The sequence below is a fragment of the Thamnophis sirtalis genome, unplaced genomic scaffold (genome assembly GCF_051295495.1).
Source record: "Thamnophis sirtalis isolate CommonGarterSnake01/CBP01778 unplaced genomic scaffold, rThaSir2_p1.2 scaffold_4, whole genome shotgun sequence".
Classification (NCBI taxonomy): domain Eukaryota; kingdom Metazoa; phylum Chordata; class Lepidosauria; order Squamata; family Natricidae; genus Thamnophis; species Thamnophis sirtalis.
This window is the reverse complement of record NW_028261384.1, coordinates 100052676-100072814: the sequence shown is the minus strand read 5'-3', so window position 1 is coordinate 100072814 and position 20139 is coordinate 100052676. Positions and strand designations below refer to the sequence as shown.

General features: G+C 37.7%; 1 protein-coding gene across 1 annotated transcript in view; it reads right to left on the bottom strand.

The window, feature by feature from the left end:
- Positions 1–2117: 2117 nt before the first annotated feature.
- TBX21 (T-box transcription factor 21) overlaps positions 2118–20139 on the bottom strand; it is a 53121-nt gene continuing 35099 nt past the window's right edge. The window contains exons 2-6 of the mRNA XM_014057826.2: positions 9756–9910; positions 5069–5190; positions 4783–4941; positions 3295–3356; positions 2118–2787 (exon numbers count right to left, since the gene is read on the bottom strand). Coding sequence (XP_013913301.1) covers positions 2118–2787; positions 3295–3356; positions 4783–4941; positions 5069–5190; positions 9756–9910 — 1168 coding nt within the window. The remainder of the gene's footprint in view (positions 2788–3294; positions 3357–4782; positions 4942–5068; positions 5191–9755; positions 9911–20139) is intronic.

Genomic DNA, 20139 nt, shown 5'->3' with positions numbered 1-20139 from the left:
AATACAGGCAGTGGGAGAAGGGAGCACATGTACCTGCCGCTCGCACAAATGGAGCTTCACACGTGAGTGCAAGCACCTGCTACTTGTGTGAGTGGAGCTGCACGCATGGGTCCTTGCCAACCTCTTGAGTAGCCTGGTTCTGAATGGGCTGCAGTCCAGGCATTGTGCTAGGATATTTAGAAGAGTCATAGTACAGAATCATTTTCTTTGACATTATGGTTTAAACAGTCCCAGAGTCCCAAAGAACTTCAGCATTGTCCATACTGCCCAAGTATGCATAGCAGAAAATACATATTTGCATACCTGTATAGGTTTTGTCTTACAACTGAGTTATGAATCCCAGAACTGGCTAAATTTCTGATTTCTTTACATGACTAAAGAGTTGATGCAGTGAATTATTAAGTGGAATAAGCTTGTGCATAAAGACCCATCTCTCAGGTTCAGCTACTCTTGATTTAGGGTTGGTTGGTTGGTTGGTTTTGCCACAAAACAAGTTTTGTTATTTCTAGTTCATAATTAGAGAGATAGTGTTTCTTGACAACAATGAGGAAATTATTACTGTAACCTATGGTTTTTGCATATGTAGGCTGTTACTGCAATCTTATCCTCTTCTGTTTGAAAGGAAGTACAACTAAACTCTAGTTAAAAGATTTTTTTTTAAAAAATTGTCAAAGGGATAACAAGGAAATTAAAATTGCCAAACAATAACAAAATCTTTGTATATAGCAGATTGACCCACAGATGCACTGGTTGAAGTTTTCCCCAGTATAATATGATATATTGCTTCTATTTGTATTGGTTGCCAAATTTGTTCTATATGAATTTGTGAATCTATACCATCCTCTGTTTGTGTGTGTGGGGGGGTGTAACATTTCCTCCTTTCTTATATTGCATAAATGGCTCACTTCTTTAATTCAAGCACCCATCCAAGTGAACGCAAAGCAATGAGAACACAGCATATCTGTATGTGATCAGATGTATTTGCTGAGCTCTGTCAAAAAGACACTTGAAGTTACCAATCCCTGGGTAGGCTGGACCAAAAAGAACCTTGATTTTGAAAGCAAGCATGCAGAATTGAAATAAAATGCAGGAATAGTACATTTTTGTTTTGTACCAAAAACATTTTTCCAAATTCCAAATTGCTTGCCATAATTTTAAATCAGTTTTTCTATCCACAATAATCCCAATGATATGCTAATGGATTGTGGGGGTTTTAAGATGGATAGATAGGTAGAGACTGGCGTGTAAAGTAATTACTTTGTCCTAAATTTGGTTATGATAAAGACATTGATATGTTACTAGCTGTGCAAGAACAGAAGAGGTCTGTTTGTACTCATTCAAAGGCACAAAATGCATATCTCTTTTAAAGCAAACGCTGCAGAGAGATCGCATCATCAGACAGATGCATAGCTTAGTTATGCTCATGGTTTCCAATTCAGCAGGTGATATTTACACTGGGACCTACTTTGCTGCTCCAATCTCTAGTAGATTAGAACAACTGAAACCAGCAAGCTGATGTGTAGCATTATGGCATGCACTTCAGAATTAAGAAGTATTTGTGCACATGTGTGAGTTTATCAGATCTCTCCATGTTGAATTTCACATATTAATATTTGCTAAACATTTCAATGCATTTAAGAAGATAAAATTGTTTCTCATTGCTCAACAATATGCAGGAATGGCAGAGCTTGGAAGCAAAATTGAAAATAGCTACAGTATGTGGAGAGAGCCTGCAGATGTGTTGCGTTGATGCATTTCTACTGGAGTATTTCTGTCCTTGTCATTTGCCACACACAAGCAAAAGCTCTTATACATGAATATAGGGGAATCCAAGAGCCAAGATCTGGGCTCACCATGAAAGCTTGCATCACTTAGATCCACAAATGTCGCAATGAATGCATGTTTAACACCAGAAGACTACCACCTGGAAACTGTAGAATAAAGAAGTGTGATTACAAAGAACCTCATTCTATGATTTAGCGATACTTTTGGCACTGCCCATGGAGGAGTGGACTATTCCCCACAAAGAGATGCATATTATAGGGAACCTCTGACATGAGCTTACCTCTGCAGAAACCCCCCCCCCATCTTTTGCTATTAAATCTCTCTGACTTCTCTTAGTTGCCATAGAACCCATAATAACCACTGTCCCCACCACCTTCTTTGTCATAGAGCTCCCCATTGCGGAGAGGTGGGGAGCTTTCGGCACTTGAGACATATGGAGACACTCTGCGACGCTTACACTCAGCTTCGTATAAGCCAGAGTCTGAAGAATCTGCAGACTTCACTGAGCCTGGTTCAGCCCAGCCCTCATTGTCCTTCCCTTTCTCCTCTCCAGCAGGCAAGGCCTGCAAATCCCGCATGGGCCGGAACCAGCTCAGGGCCCCTGGGTTGGGCTTGGGATGGTGGTACTGAGGTGGCGAACTCCATGCAGGAGGAGGACCAAATGGGTGGTCCTGATAGTAGGGCAAGGAGGAATGGGAAGCAGGCTGGAGAGCAAATGGCTTTACCCCATAGGGCATAAATTTGTTCCCTCGGAAGTCTCCCTCATAGGCACCATATTCCAGGGGAGCAGGGGGAGGCTGTTGTGAAGCAAAATACCAGTGGGGAGGATCCTTGGGTGGCAGAGGGAGTGGGACACATTCCCGATTGAAGAAGCGGCTCTGGGGCAGTGAAAACTGGTCATGCAAGAAAGGCTGGAACCGGCTGCCTGACAGGAGCTGCTGGCAGCTGGTCACACTGGGTGGAGATGGGGTTGTGCGCTCTCCCTCGGTTGTGGTATACATCCTGGCAAAGGGTGGAGAATGAAGAGAAGAAAAAAAAAACAGCAAATGGGCGTGAGACAAGGAATCTGCACCAGATAGTTAGGAAAGACAATCATTCTTGGACACTAGATTGGATTGAAAACATATTTCAAGTCATGGTACCTGTTTGTCCTGCTCTAGGATGGACAGTTGGCTGTCCTCCACATACAGTTCACATACATTCCGGATAGCATAAATTAATAATAAAGGATTATGGTTGCTATATCTTCAGATCTCTGGAGAATACCAGATTATCCACTGCTATTTTTGTTTGCTAACTCCCCACTTCAACCCATCTAATATACTAATTACTGTGCAATTAAGAAACCATATCAAATTACAATTTGGCATAGTTAAACATTTCTATGCAATGATTAAAGTGGTAACACACCTAGAGGAGGCAGAAGGTGTTATGGTCAAATAGAATACAAGAGGTCATGAAATGTTAATGAATACATTAAGAAATTGAAAGAAAATGCAATAGACTTACGTATCAAAATTGTCACGGAAGCCTTTAGCAAAAGGATTATGATCTATTTTCAGCTGAGTGATCTAGAAAAAAAAAACCAAGGAAAAAGTGATAGTAACTATAAATTTTATTATAATTATAATATCATGTAATGTAATATAGTAATGTATTGTAATATTAATCATATTATAATAAGATGATATGAGATATAAGATTTGTATCATAATATCAAAAAGAAATGAGTTTAGCTATCTCATCTGCTCTATTGTTGTTGTTGTTGTTTGTAATATAGTTAACCAGATGTTTAGACTGGATTTGGCATTTGTATCTACTTATCAAATGCTTTCCAAGATCCTGAGTTTACTACTATTACTATTATTACTATTACAATTACAATTAGTATTATTTTGGCTCTGGTGGGGTGACACAGTGGCTCAGTGGTTAAGGCACTGGGCTTGGCAGCTGGAAAGCTGGCAGCTTTGAGACCTGAGAGTCACACGGTGGGATGAGCTCCTGTCTCTGTCCCAGCTCCTGCCCAACCTAGCAGTTCAAAATCATATAAATGTGAGTAGATAAATAGGTATCACTTGAGTGGGAAGATAACAGCATTCTGTGACTTCATGCTGGCCACTTGACTACTTCGGACAGAGCTGGCTCAATGGCCTTGAAATGGAGGTGAACATTGCCCTCTATAGGTGGCAATGTATAATGGAGTAAAATCCGCAGGAACTTATTTTACCATGTTATATGTATTATCCAAAATCCACTATATAATGATGGGAACAATGGTGTCAAAAATAAATAACTATTGCATGCTATGTCATGATGATCCTTGTATTACTTCAGGGAATTTTAATTCTTTGCCTGTAAACACTCTTGTCTTTTTCTTTTCTAAATTAGCTGATGTGTTCTTGCCAAGAGGATATTTATTAACAGGATGATAGTTAAAAAATAACTTTCCCTAACTAAACTACTTCAACTATTAAGTTCCCTGAACCAGTCTGTGATGTGGTGGTTAGAAGATTAGACTGACCAGAGAGATCCAGGTTCAAATCCTAGCTAAGTCATGGCACTCAATATAATAACCTCATTTAATAGCTCTCTCATTTAGCAATTGTTTGCAGTGATGAAGGTAATGAAAAAGTAAATTTTGCAACACATCCTCCCTTTTACGAGCTTTGAAGCAAAGGAAAACTTTAGTAAGATCATAAGCTCTATTGCAATTTCATTTAGCAATTGCTTTGCTCAATGACCAATTTGCTGGTCCCAATTCTGGTTGCTAAATGAAGTAGATACAAATGACCCCATTTCCATGTACACGCCTAAAATCCTTCACAGAAATACCATGAAGATAAAATGGGGGTGGGAAGCCAGGAGTGTATGAGGTTTTGTAGGATTAGCGTGATAGAAATACCACAAACAGGCAAATAAATATTTTGCCACCACCTTCTTACCCTTCTGCCATATGAAGAGTAAAAGGAGGCAATTCCACTTCTCATATAAACTTACATCAGCATTTTGGTACGCAGTAACTGCGATGAACTGGGTCTCTGGAAAAGTAAAGGTTTGAGTGCAGATTGAGGGATGCACCTCGTCCACTTCGCCCTGCTTGGCCTCAGTAACATGCAGATGAGGCTGATACTTGTGTAAAGACTGCAGTACAATCATCTGCCAAATACACAAGACACAATTCATTCATACATGATCTGTGAGTTCCACCCCAATAACAATCCTGAATTTTTTAAATAGCAAAGTTAATGGGATGGATAAAAGCCAGATTCAGAAACCCCATTACCTGGGTGATATTGTTTGATGCTCCTTTATTGTTGGTGAGCTTCAGTTTCCCAAAGGAAATTTCCTGTCGCATCCAATGAGCTCCAGTGTTGGGAGAATCTGGGTGTATGTATGTCCGATTCCCTGCCAGAAGGATGGCATTTACAGTTAAGTATCTTGCAATTTAAGTATGGAGAAAGCACATACTAAACTCTTAAGTAAATAAACTCACTTGAAGCCACTTCAGACCAACTATTCTTGCTACGTTTTGCTTGGTCTGTGCCTGAAATGACAGTTCCCAATTTTTTAGCAGGAAGTATGATATTTATATGATGTGGATGCTGTTTTGATGTGGGTGGAGTGAGGAGAATAGGCATATATAGATTACAGGATTGTCTGAAATGGTGTAGGGTTTCCTGCCTAGGCAGGGGGTTGGACTAGAAAACCTCCAAGGTCCCTTCCAACTCTACTATTGTATTGTATTGTATTGTATTGTATTGTATTGTATTGTATTGTATTTAGAACTATGATCCTGCCTACAAATAGGATAACCCAGAGTGTTAAATCCCATAAATATGCCATTTTCTTTACATTTTTAGTCAGCTTCTTGGGCCAAGGGGATTCTAATAAACAGAGATTACCCTAAACCCAACTCATTTTGCAACATAGCCGGGGATTATAATTTTTAAGGTAAAGCATTATATTTTGAAATCAAGATATGTTAAAGCTCTAATACTTGCTGTGCAAACAATTAGGATAAGAATGGTTCCTAAATGTGCAAAACTATGTCAAAAGTGGTCAATATTGACCCGCACCAAGGTTGATGGGATTATCCAAGGATTGATCAATGGCTGGTGGTGAATGGGAACAGTCCAAACCCGGAAGAAGAAGAAGACTTATAACTAAAATTCACCAATTTCTAACTATATATCCGTGCTCTTGTTGATGCTTGTCAAATGCAACTTTCCATTAATGATATCAACATTAAAATGTTTTTCATATTTTAAAAATTACTTACTTTTAATGAAATTATTGCTGCTGTTGTTGTTATCCTTTACTGTAATGTGTAGTACAGCTAGTTCTTGACTTAGGACCACAACTGGGAGCAGAACTTGCTAAGCAAAGCAGTTGTTAAGTGAGTTGTGCCTGATTTTATGACCTTTTATGACCCATGGCTGTTAAATGAATCACTGCTATACTGAAGTGAATAATATGGTGGTTAAGTGAATCTGGCTTCCCACGTTGACTTTGCTTGTTGGAAGTTGACCGAGAAAGTCACAAAATGATGATCATATAACAATGCCAGGAGGCTGCAATTGTTGTAAATATCTGTTAAGCATCCAAACTTTGATAATGGGGATGCTGCAGCAGTTGTAAATGGAAATACTGGTCACAATTGATATTTTTCCAGTGCCATTGTCAGTTACTAAATGAATGATTGTATGTCAAGGACTATCTGTATTACTAAAGTAATATTTAATAAATTATTTCTATATAGTAAACATTTAGGAGTCAATGGACAATCTGATGAGCAGAAGAATTTTGGGACTCCTAGTTTGTTCTATTTTACATTCTTAATCTCTAAATTTCAAATCCACTGAACAATCAGGTCATGTAATTTACTTTATAGAAGTGGGCTTTATAGCAGTAGTTTATAGTAGTTTACTTCATAGCAGTGGAAACACACTTTGCACATGCTCAGATACAGCTTTAATTTATTATTTCATGTAATAAATTTTGTGTGGTCTGTAGGAATAGGAATAGTCTTCATGAATAGAAAGAGGAATTAATTATGTACTTTTGTCACCTTGAATTGTTTATAAGAATAATAAAAGTGGGATAAATTTTTTTTTAAAGATGTACTAACGTTTTGTTAACAGGTTTTTAATGATTACAGTGCCATTTCTCATCTCTGGCAGCAGATGGAGCAATGGTTCTTGAAACTGGGGTAATATTTGAAAATGCAACTGGGATGGTGGAATAGCAACAATGATAGGATTTTTTTTTTCACTTTCCAATTTGAATCTGAGAATTTTTAAATAACATCCATCCCACGTGATGATTTTATTTATAAATTATCTGCTAAAATAATTTTATGATATTTGGACTAGTATTAATAGTACAGTTTTTTTTAAAAAAAATCAATGATATAAATTTGAGAGACCGCCTTCTGCCAATTACCTCCCTGCGTCCCATCAGATCGCATAGAGTTGGCCTCCTCCGTATTCCATCCGCCAGTCAGTGCCGACTGGCGACTACTCGGAGGAGAGCCTTCTCTGTTGCGGCTCCGACACTATGGAACAATCTCCCCGTGGAGATTCGTACCCTCACCACCGTCCAGGCCTTCCGCACAGCCCTCAAGAACTGGCTAACCCGTCAGGCCTGGGGATAATCTTATTTCGCCCCTCCCGAATGCTGAGTGAATGTTGAGTTTTATTGTCTAATTTACTTTGTGCACATTTCTTTTTTCGTATTGTCCTACACTCCCCTTCCTTTTTGATTGTAAGCCGCCCTGAGTCCCCTCAGGGAAAAGGGCGGCCTATAAATAAATAAAACAAACAAACAAACAAACAAACAAATAAGGATTCCAGTTAAGATTCAAAACCATTTTCTTCCACCTTAGCATTCCAGGTAAGTTCTAAGCCAGCAGGAAAATGGAATGGTTTCATAGAGATCTTCCGAACAATTGCAGCTTCTGTCATTGAGGAGATGGAAAGCGGGGTCTACTGATTGGGCAGGTATTATGGGGTGAAAGAAACATTTTAAACATTTTAGTTGCGAACTGCTCGGAGTCACTGAGGGTGAGTTGGGCGGCCATTTAAATTTTCTTTAAAATATTTTTCTAGATTCAAAGTTTCTAGCTTTGCTTTGCTTTCCTTTCTTTTTTTAAAAAGAGCTCTAATATTTCAGTTTACCCAAAATGATAGTAACTGATACTTAGCACCTGCCTTTGAAGCTGTTTAGCCATATCAGGATGTCTCATTAGTCTCATTGATTGGAAACAGGAAATAACTGCTTCCTTATAGGGCTTCCTCCAAAATCCTAATTTCCATCTAAGATCTTAATTTTTTTTAAATCCCTTTGAGGATCCTCAGAGTCCATCTAAAATACTATTTTCCAACTTAGATAGCACTCCTGACTACTTATTTTGGACAATTAAATATTATTCCTTTAGAGTGTAATAAGAAGAATCATTTTTTTAAGTATCTGAGGAATCGCTTAATATAGGGGTCTCCAATCCCTGAGGCCGCGGGCCACTACTGGGCCACAGCCCTTTCAGAACGGGTTGTGAAAGCGGTGGACAAGCATATGTGTCTGCGTGCAGCTCCTCTTCCCTGAGTGACGAATGTATGATGCTCCATTTGTGCAAGCGTCCCTGCACGCATTTGCCCCTCATAGCGAACCATCCCCTACCCCTTCCTGATGGTCCACCAAGCAGGAAAGGTTGGGGACCACTGGTGTAATACCTCTGTGCATTCCTGACATCATCATCAGGTTCATTTCATTGTTATTTATTAATGCCTAATGATAGGGTATAGTAGGCCTCAACTTATGACCCATTGCTTAGCACCTATTTAAAGTTACAGCAGACCCCCCAAAAGGTACTTATAACCTGGATTCAAAGTTCCAATGCCTCCCCACACGCAAACATGTAGACACACTCACATGATCGCTTTTTAGATGCTCAACAACCAGCCCGCGTTTATGGCTGTTTAGAGTATCCTACGGCCATATGACTGTGATTTACAGTGTTTTTTGCTGGAAACCAGCATTTATTTCCAATGTGTGACAATGACAACTTGCAGACAGTGGGTTTCATTTAACAACAACCACATTAGTGTAATGTTCACTTAACGATTGCCACAAAAATGTCATAAAATCAGGTTGGTCGTACTTAGGTGCCTCAATTTATAATTGTCATGATATATGACAGAAATTCCAGTCTTCGTTATGGTTATGTTGAGGTTTACCTGTAAATGTTTTGGGAAGTCTTTGTAGAAAAGCAACAGATAAATATTTTAAATCTATGAATTCCTATATACAAAATAGAAGATTCATGACTGAATTGAACCAAAAATGAATTCTGAATACTGTATGTGAAGAAATAATAAGTGTAAGAAATAGGGCTGTGTGATGTTGAAAAGAATGAGTGCTTGGGAACATGCTTGATCATCTCTATAATAACTGCATATTCCTGGGAAAAGGAATATTAATAAGAGTAGCCATTGGAGAATTCAGGAGCACCACCATGTGTTACAAAGCATTCCCCCCCCCAATCTGAAATGCTGCATGCCCACAGTAAGAAAGCATTCAGATTCATGCAAATTCATGCATTTATTTTATTATTTTATTATCTTGGATTGGATAGAATATGTTATCTAGAAGCTTAAACTATCATGGACCTTCTCCTCATTCATGCTGCTATAGATGCCGGAGAATGAGTCCAATAGTGGTAGAAGCCTGAGGATGGGAAGCACATATTTTTATTGCTGATTTTTTATTATTCATTTTATAGTATGGGGCTAAACTAGATTTAATTTAAGGTGGTAAATTACTCCTTTAAAAAAAGAAAACAAAATAGTAATTCATGCAAATACACTTAAAAGATTTGTTTAAATGTTTGCTGTACTAGAATCCTGACTGGAATTTTATTGCTCTGAAAGAGAGAGAAGACACAATGAAGAAAGAGATGATTTCTCTAGTTATACCTGGCATGTTTCCCTCGGCCTTGCCGCATTGAACCCATTTCCCTCCTTGGTATCGCCAGTGGTGCTGATCCACTAACCCAACATTCACATGGATGCTATAATGAGCCACAGGATCCAGCCCGCTGATGTTGAAACTCAGAAATGGAAACATCCTCCTAATTGGTGAGGTAGAAAGAAGGATTGGGGAAGAGAGAAAAGAAAGGTAGGCTATCACTTTACATATTTTCCACAAACTCAGTTTGTTCTCTGCTTGTATGCTGAGATATGCCTGTGGTCAAGTAAGGCACAATTTTTAAGAAAATGTTATGGCAAACTTCAATTTTCAATTATTTATTATTAGAAAGTAATTACAAAGTGATACAATCCTTGCTTGACCCTATTGCCATTTGAAATCTTAATTGTGCAAAATAATTAATATAATATGCATTCCCATCAAATTCTTACTTTCCAACTATGTACCCACAGATAGTTTACATATTGTTTACATATTACACACGCGCACGCATGCATGCGCACGTGCGCACACACACACACAATGTTGAATAACTTTGCATTTTAGAGTTTCTTATTAGTATCGATGTTTCTCCTGATTTATGTCTTTGTATCTATATTGGAAAAAGCTGACCAGATCAGAGCACATATGACATACTATCCATCTTTTGCATGAAAAAGGCTACTGTAGAAAGGCAGGATATAATTTGGATCAATCAATCAATCAATCAATCAATCAATCAATCAATCATATATTTCTTAATATTCATTCAGATATACTCCAATAAACATAAGAAAATAAGTATGACATAGTGATTAAGGAGCTTGACTAGAAGTGGGAAGACCTAGCTTTAGTCCTCCCTGGATCATGGAAACTAGATGGGTGATCTTGGACCAATCACTTCCTTTCATCCTAATGAATATTAGATTCTGTCTCAAGCTGGCTGATAAACAAAATATCTTGTCTCATCATTAAACAACAACAACATTATTGAACATAGAAATGTTTATGGTTCAATGCTTAAATATAAAATTAATCTTTCGTTGATTGGTTAGGACAATAAGGGCAAATCATTTGAGCTTGGCATATCAAAAATTAAGCAAATGTCTAACCTGACTCTGCGGCATGTCACCCACCCCCAACTAACCCTCCTTCCCAAACTAAAGAGAAACAATTATTTATCTCCTTCCACGTTTAAGCCACCTTGAACAGTAGTGGCAGCAATGTTGATACTGAGCCTGAGAAGTAGCCTTGGCCTCAAACGTCAGCCCTAGCACTACTACTGACCTTCAAAAATGCTACTTTGTGTTGCTGTCCAAAGTGCAACTGGCTCCCATGGTCTGTCAAAGGCTGCTCTGGGTCATACAAGGTCTTCATTCTTGAAAAAGCTTTAAAGAATGCTCTTCTTTAGCCTCTACTTGCACTTCAAACCACCCAAAAATGCTCTATTCTCATGTGATTTTTGAAGGCCCTGGAGGTCATGCAGAAACACACCAATTCTTATATAGCCTCCATAGCCTCCAAAGTGTATTTACAAGAATAGTTGTTGTCAGGTATTGGTGAATGCTGATGAGTCATCCAAAACATTGTGGCATGTCACTTTTGACACATGTGTCATAAGTTCTCCATCACTGTGTTAGAAGTATTTCTTCCAAAGAAAGAAAGGAAGAGGAAAGAGATAAATTTTCATCCTGAATCAAAATAATCCTTTGCTTCCCATCTGTTCTTACTGGTGGTCGTGAATATACAATACATTTTCCAGCTTCTTCAATGGCTGCATTCAGCCCTAAGAAGGTTTGTTTACTTCCCAATGGATAATTTCTAGCCATTCACAATTGGTTCACCTAATTCCAACAGGGCAGCTCACACAGAATAGAACAAGTTCTGTATTTTCTTTCGTGAAGAAAATGTTGTTGTGTTGAATTGACTGCGACAGATGTAAGGACAGATCTGTTTCTTTTTCACCCCCTCTGACCTTAAGCAGATTCTCTACCTTACCATTTCCCTCTTGCTCCTCCCTCCCTCTTTCGTTCCCCTTCTGCCACATTTCCGGTTCAGAAATAGACGCTGCTACTATTTTCAGAGAAAGTGAGAAGAGGAGAAAGAGAGAGAGAAAACCCCCTCAAGACAGATGGACAAAACGTCAGATGGCATGAGAAGTTTATTCCCAGGGCAAATTGATATTTGAGAATGGAGAATCCAAATCACACATATACAGACATTGAATAATGTGGTGCTTGCTTACAAAACAGTTTTTCTGCATAATTAAAATAACTCCTGTCTCAACAGTTCCCATCAATTTGGATGGGACCTATGCAAAATAATTTCTTATTAGATCATTGTATAGCAAGTATCAAATTTAGCCATCAACCTTTTGAAACACGTTCTGCAATATTGGTGCTAATAAAATGGATTATGGTTGCCAAGCTGGGGTACAATTTGTTAGCAATTTTTTACCATACATCCACACATATACTAATATAACTGAGGGGTGAGGAGAAACTTAAAGAAGACATTGTGATTGTGCAAAAAGGACTGTCAGCAACCTGGCACGAGACACACTTGTTACAGTTCTTGAAGGAACATACATATCCGTAGACTCAGGATGTCACTACATTAGAGTTCAGGATGTCATCACACAGCCCATTACCCAAGTCATTACAACACAAAAGACTAATGGGCACACAGCTAGTATCTTAGCCACACAGGATGCTACAAAATAGCTGACTAATCTGCATACATCAACTCCATCAACTAATCAAGATGTAACAACACAGTCAACCAACCCGCTTACAGCAACAAAGCCAGCACTCCACACACCCCCACCAATATTTATAAAAAGACGGCAGCTGATCACACTTTGCTCGCACAAGCACGAAACCGAAGGCACCAGCCTGAAGATGGCGAGTGGGACCTTGTCGAAATGTCGGCAAGATATTCTCAATCTTACATGGGAAAAGACCCAAATACGCCAAGACCTGCATACCTGTACACGTGAAAATCTACAAAAACAAAAGCATCTTGAATAGGGTAAAGAGGGGGCTGAAAAATAAAGTGTATATAACAAGTGTTATTTTCTGTTCATTATTTTTTAAAGACTTGATGATTGTCACAGATAAGCTTCCCTTTCTCTATATGGCAAATGATGTAAAATGTAGGTATATGCATTATACTAAAAATACAACAGCATCTCCCCATAGATGACTAACTTGTATATTGTTAGAAAACTCTTATATTCCTGAGTTGTCAAATGAAAACTCAGAGGCACACCTGTGGTTCAGCAATTTAAGCTAATATTAAATACCTTTATCTTGAAGAAGTGCATAGATCACTCACTAGCATAAAGCATTAAGTATGGCAAAAGGTATGATTAGGAAATTAATAAGCATCCTTTATGCAGGTGAAACTCAAAAAATTAGAATGTTGTGTAAAAGTTCATTTATTCCAGTAATGCAACTTAAAAGGTGAAACTAATATATGAGATAGACTCATTACATGCAAATCAAGATAGTTCAAGCCGTGATTTGTCATAATTGTGATGATTATGGCTTACAGCTCATGAAAACCCCAAATCCACAATCTCAGAAAATTAGAATATTGTGAAAAGGTGCAATATTCTAGGCTCAAAGTATCCCACTCTAATCAGCTAATTAAGCCATAACACCTTTGCAGGTGTCCTGAGCCTTTAAATGGTCTCTCAGTCTGGTTCAGTAGGAATCATGGGAAAGACTGCTGACCTGACAGTTGTGCAGAAAACCATCATTGACACCCTCCATAAGGAGAGAAAGCCTCAAAAGGTAATTGCAAAAGAAGTTGGATGTTCCCAAAGTGCTGTATCAAAGCACATTAATAGAAAGTTATGTGGAAGGAAAAAGTGTGGAAGAAAAAGGTGCACAAGCAGCAGGGATGGCCACAGCCTGGAGAGGATTGTCAGGAAAAGGCCATTCAAAAGTGTTGGGGATTTTCACAAGGAGTGGACTGAGGGTGGAGTCAGTGCATCAAGAGCCACCACACACAGACGGATCCTGGACATGGGCTTCAAATGTCGTATTGCTTTTGTCAAGCCACTCCTGAACAACCAACGTCAGAAGCGACTTACCTGGGCTAAAGAAAAACAAACCTGGTCTGTTGCTAAGTGGTCCAAAGTCCTCTTTTCTGATGAGAGCAACTTTTGAATCTCATTTGGAAACCAAGGACCCAGAGTATGGAGGAAGAATGGAGAGGCACACACTGCAAGATGCTTGAAGTCCAGTGTGAAGTTTCCACTCTGCTGGTGTTCATCCACTGTGCTTCATTAAGTCCAGGGTCAATGCAGCTGTCTAACAAGAGATTTTGGAGCACTTCATGCTTCCTTCCACAGACAAGCTTTATGGGGATGCTGACTTCATTTTCCAGCAGGACTTGGCACCTCCCCCAAGACCCAAAACCTGGTTCAATGACATGGTATTATTGTACTTGATTGGCCAGAAAACTCGCCTGACCTGAACCCCATAGAGAATCTATGGGGCATTGCCAAGAAAAAAATGAGAGGCATGAGACTGAACAATGCAGAAGAGCTGAAGGCCACTATTGAAGCATCTTTCATAACACCTCAGCAGTGCCACAGGCTGATAGCTTCCATGTCACGCCGCATTGAGGCAGTAATTGTGCAAAAGGGGCCCAAACCAAGTACTGAGTACATATGTATGCTTATACTTTTCAGAGGTCCGATATTGTTCTATGTACAATCCATGTTTTATTGATTGCATGTAATATTCTAATTTTCTGAGATTGTGGATTTGGGGTTTTCATGAGCTGTAATCCATAATCATCACAATTATGACAAATCACGGCTTGAACTATCTTGCTTTGCCTGTAATGAGTCTATCTCATATATTAGTTTCACCTTTTAGAATTAAATATATCAGAGTTAATGCCTCTCTGGGTGTCAATTTATATAAGGGATAGATTCAGTTTAGTTTGATTTATGGCCAATGATTATGTAAGACAAATGATCTAGAAACTTAATATAAAAGATAAATTTAAAATTTGTCTCCTAGTATCAGTGATAACCAATAATAATGGGAGAAAGAAGTCCTTATCTGGCTGTCAATCTCAGATGCAATTTTTCTAGGGATGTCTAGTTTACTATCAATCCACGCTAGAAGTTAATGGCGATCTAACAAACCCTGTGAGATACAAAAAGGAACAACACATGGATACCCAATGTCTTCTCACCTTTTATTTTTATCTTGAAATATTGACTTGAGATATAAAATGAGAGGATTGTGGGAATAAAGATTTAAAAGAAACTTGTAAGTTAAGGGCTTCTGTAAGTAATTTGACATTGATTCTGGAAGATCATTTAAAAGGACACTAAGGGACAAGTTAAAATATTTGAGTGCATTAGCAGGGTTTAAGATTAACAAATAATATAAAGATAGAAGATCAAATAGAATTGAATATGCTGGATTTTTAAATTCAGAAGAAGGTAAATTATCTAGTATCTTCAAGAGTTCACGTTATTTCTATATGTTATGAATTAACATATTATTTCAAAATAACTGTTAATACATGGAATGAAGTTAAAAAGACAATTCAAGGCAGCAAGCCCATCTTCACATGAATGTGTTTCTCCAATCAAAAAGTATCGTTCCTGCTAACCAATTCGTTAATATCATTCAAAAAGTTTTTCCCTTTATCCCATTTGTACAGTTATAAAAAAAAAATGATTCTCATCATTATAAATACTTATTCAAATATGTATTTATCTATTCATAAGATTATACCTCAAGGTAACCAAATAGATTGCTTTTCTTCATATCCATCACATTTTACACTATTTCAGACTGCAATAAAATTCAATAAACTGGGCTAGAAAAAAATCACCTAGTTCCTGGGAGTTCCACTAAACAATAGGTAAGAAAATAGGCCGCACCTCCCTTTTCTAGCTTTCAGGTTTGCTTTAAAGGCTTCTCTAATGTAGGCTGAGCCTATGGGTTGGAAGTCCATCAGATCCCTCAATTCAAAGTGGCACTTTCAGAAATGGCATTGATGTAGCTTGAAAGGTAAATATTTACATTTTCTCTTTTGAGGACAAAGCTGTGCCTTCAATATTAAAGAGGGGAAATCTGCTACATCTTACCATTCCAGAGATGACCACCAAGAAGTGAGATGACATTCACTACTTCTATAATATATGAATTTTTTTAAAATATTGGAATCAGCTCAACCAGTCTAGACACTATGTTCTATGTGTATTGTTTAATTTGTGGTAGAAATTCAGTATATACGTCAAGGGCTAGAGGACCTCTAGATTTTGCTAATTTTTTGTAATTCAGCAGTATTGCCAATATTGAGAATTGCTACTTGGCAATATTGGGATGGCATAGATTCCAAATCTTTGAGGGTAAATTTCATCTTTTCTTTACTACATCAAGACAATGAATTCCTTCTACAGACATTTTTTTTAACATGATCTCCATGATGTTCAGAATACTTATGCTTACCTTGTATCTAAAGGCTGATGGTCCCAGTTTATAATTTTTAAAATTATCTAAGTAATTTAAAGATATCCTGTGACTTAGCAACTCTTATCATCTACAATTATCTACAATTATCTATATATCTATATCTAATACATCTCTATGTATATATAGTGTCACAACCCCTGGTATGCCCCAATTATGGGAGGAAGCTAACTGCTTCCATATCTGTCAATTGGCTCGTCACAAGAGTCCATCAGGGGTTGTGACACTAAATATATACCTTCCTCCCTGGCTTCAGCTGATAAGGAGGAGAGCCTGTGGCTTAATGGCTAAGACGTCTGCCTACGATATAATATAGCACAGGCTCGAATCCCAGTAAGGGTATGGCTAGCTGATGAGAGCTAAATAGATCTATACTAGTCTCCCTTTATTTATTTATCAGCAAAAATACAACACACACAAACACACACACACACACACACACATGTGTTTCATACTTATGACCACTGCAGCATCCCTGTGGTTACATGATCAAAATTCAGATGCTTAATTCAATTGACTCATATTTATAATGGTTGCAATGTCTCAGGATCATTTGATTATCTTTTGCAACCTTATGACAAACAAGTCAACGGGGAAGTTAGTGTGACTTAACAACTTAACAACTGTGGTGATTCATTTAACATCTCTGGTAGGAAAAGTTGCAAAATGGGACAAAACTCATTTAACAACCATTCTACTTAGGAACAGAAATGTTGGGCTCAATTACGAGCAGAAGTTAAGGACTACCTGTAACACTACATATGAAATTACAGGTAGTCCACAACTTACAGCAGTTTAATTAGTGACTGTTGGAAGTTACAACAACATTGAAAAAAGTGACTTATGATTGTTTTTCACACTTATAACTGTTGCAGCATCTCTGTGGTGCAAAATTTGAATGTTTGGCAATTGGTTCGTATTTATGAAAATTGCAGTGTCCCATGGTCATATGATCACCTTTTGCAACCTTCTGACAAGCAAAATCAATGGGGTAAGCCAGATTCATTCAACAACCATATTACTAACTTGACAACTGCAGTGATTCACTAACACCTGTGGTAAGGAAGGTTGTAAAATGGGGCAAAATTCAAATAACAACTATCTTGCTCAGCAACAGAAATTTTGGGATCGGTTACGGTTATAAGTCGAGGATTACCTGTACTTGGAAAAGAAAAAACAGGTTAGAGTTTCATTTGAGGTTAATTATCCTTCAAAATAATAACAAAATAAGGCATCCCCCCAATTAGAAATCACATGGTTGGACAACATTGCATATATATATATATATATATATATATATATATATATATGCCCAGGTTCGAATCCCAGTAAGGGTATGGCTAGCTGATGAGAGCTAAATAGCTTGAAATAGATCTATACTAGTCTCCCTTTATTTATTTATCAGCACAAACACTATATATATATATATATATATATATATATATATATATATATATATATATATATATATATATATATATATATATATATATATATATATATATATATTTTATCAGCACAAACACTATATATATATATATATATATATATATATATATATATATATATATATATATATATATATATATATATATATATATATATATATATTCCTGAGGTTTTTGCGGGTGTTAGTATGTAGGTCTCTAGTTATTCGGGTTTTTCCCCGCGTAAAATTGGAGATGTCTTGGCGACGTTTCAACGAAGTCTCATTCGTCATCTTCAGGCTTGGTGCTTCCAGGAGCAATGTGAGATCCCAGCTGTTTCTTCTTTTTAACTGCCAGTGGGGGTTTGAACTGATTGGGTTGGAGCTTGGCTGTGTCCTGATTGGGTGGAAGTGTGTCTTGATTGGGTGGAGGTGTGTTCTGATTGGTTGGGGGTTTATGTTTCATGTAAGGATTGATTTTAATAAGACTAGAACTATCGCCAAGGCTGAACATTTCAACAACCGAATAATCAGAGAAGCCATTGAAATAGAAAAACGCCCACACAGCATGAACAGGCGGGACGATACCTCCCACCTGCCAGCCATTTGGAAGCCTGCCCTTATTGATAAACGAGTCCCGAACATGATGAATGACACCAGGCCCACACTCACAAGAGCCACACAGAATATCACCACCAAACATCCACAAAGAAAACAGACAAAAACACACACTGATGAGGAGGCACGACCAAGGACCAGAAGTCAGACTGCAAATGCACAATTAGCCTCTTTAACCCCCTCCTATCCTTACATGAAACACAAACCCCCAACCAATCAGAACACACCTCCACCCAATCAGGACACACCTCCACCCAATCAGGACACAGCCAAGCTCCCACCCAATCAGTTCAAAGCCCCACTGGCAGTTAAAAGGAAGAAATAGCCGAGATATATATACTCATTTAGACATGATTCATTAAATGAGAAATGCAATTTATTTGTCCAAGGAGAAGAAATTCTAAACTTAAGTATTTCCTCTTGACTGCCCAGATTGATGGGCAATTTAAAGCCCTTTAAAGTTCATTTTTAAAATGAACAAATCCTCAAAATGACTGAACAATGTTAAGTTAGAACCCTTGAATTCAGCTAGCACCACATGTAGTTTTGGCCACCTAAAGCTATTCTGAGTTTTGAAAAAGAAGCTGGATATAATTTCATAGAAAGCTGTGCTTTCCTTCACGTACTATATTCAATCAACATAGAAACCACATTTCCGCTGCACTGTAACAAAAGGTAGAAAACATTACAAAAACTATTACTTTAGGTTTTAGAACAGATCCTAAACCTGAAAACTGGAAGGCAATTTGCAAACTTCACATTTATCAGCTGGATCTATCTGACAGCATTAAGTTCTGCCAAATTCAATCCTACAAAAATAGTACATATTTACAGTCTCTGCTTTTTTTCATAGAAAGGTTATATATTCTTGTGTTATACTGGCTAATATAGAGATCTTGTAGGTGTGGATTTTGGATTTTTTTTACTTAGATATTGTTTGAGAAGAAAATTTAAAAGTCACATTCATTTAATGAAATAAAATTATTTGTTTTCTTTTCTACCATCTATTTTGGGGGGTGGGAGAATGTCCTCCCCAATTACCAACACACTGACTTGCCCCACCCTTTAATTGTCAAACAGGAAATATCTCCATACCAAAAGAAGCAAGCTGTTCTTAACAGATCAATTCCCCAGAAACCAGAAATCAATATTTTAATCTTAATAGTAAATTTAATCTCAAGCAGAAGTAGCCCATCAAAATTCCTGGCTTTGATGAGATGGGAAAGATGATGATGGAATTAGGGTCCACCCCTCATTAAAAAGTTCTTCATATTTTTAAACTCTTCTCTCTCAGATCCCTCTTCCAGGTCTGCCTCTTAAATCTAACTATAAAAATTACCAAAAGAAACATTACACTGCAGTGCAACTGAAATCAAAAGTTGGCATTAAAACTCATCTGAGAATACAGGGTTTATTTTTCATTGCAAATATGGCAAATCAGGAGAGAGATTATTTGGATGTCAGAACACCCACCCAATCAAAATAGAGGAATGCATTACTTCCTTCTCCCCCCCCCCCCAACTTAAAGTAGCATGAAATGTATGCATGAATGCACGTACAAACACACACCTGACAAATAAAATACTTACCAAGATACATAATGACTAAATTCACTCCACACACTGGACTAAGCGAAAATGAGTTTGGTTGGTTTGTGTTTCAGTATATTGAGGAAACCTTCTCCTTCTCTTTGCATGCTGTGTGTACTGAATCATTACATTAAAAATGTGATTTATTTATTTATTTATTTGCATATAATGTGTTACATGAAGACAGAAATCATAGTTTTTCGGTCTAGGTTTAGCATGATGTAGAACACGGGAAGCATATTGATATGGT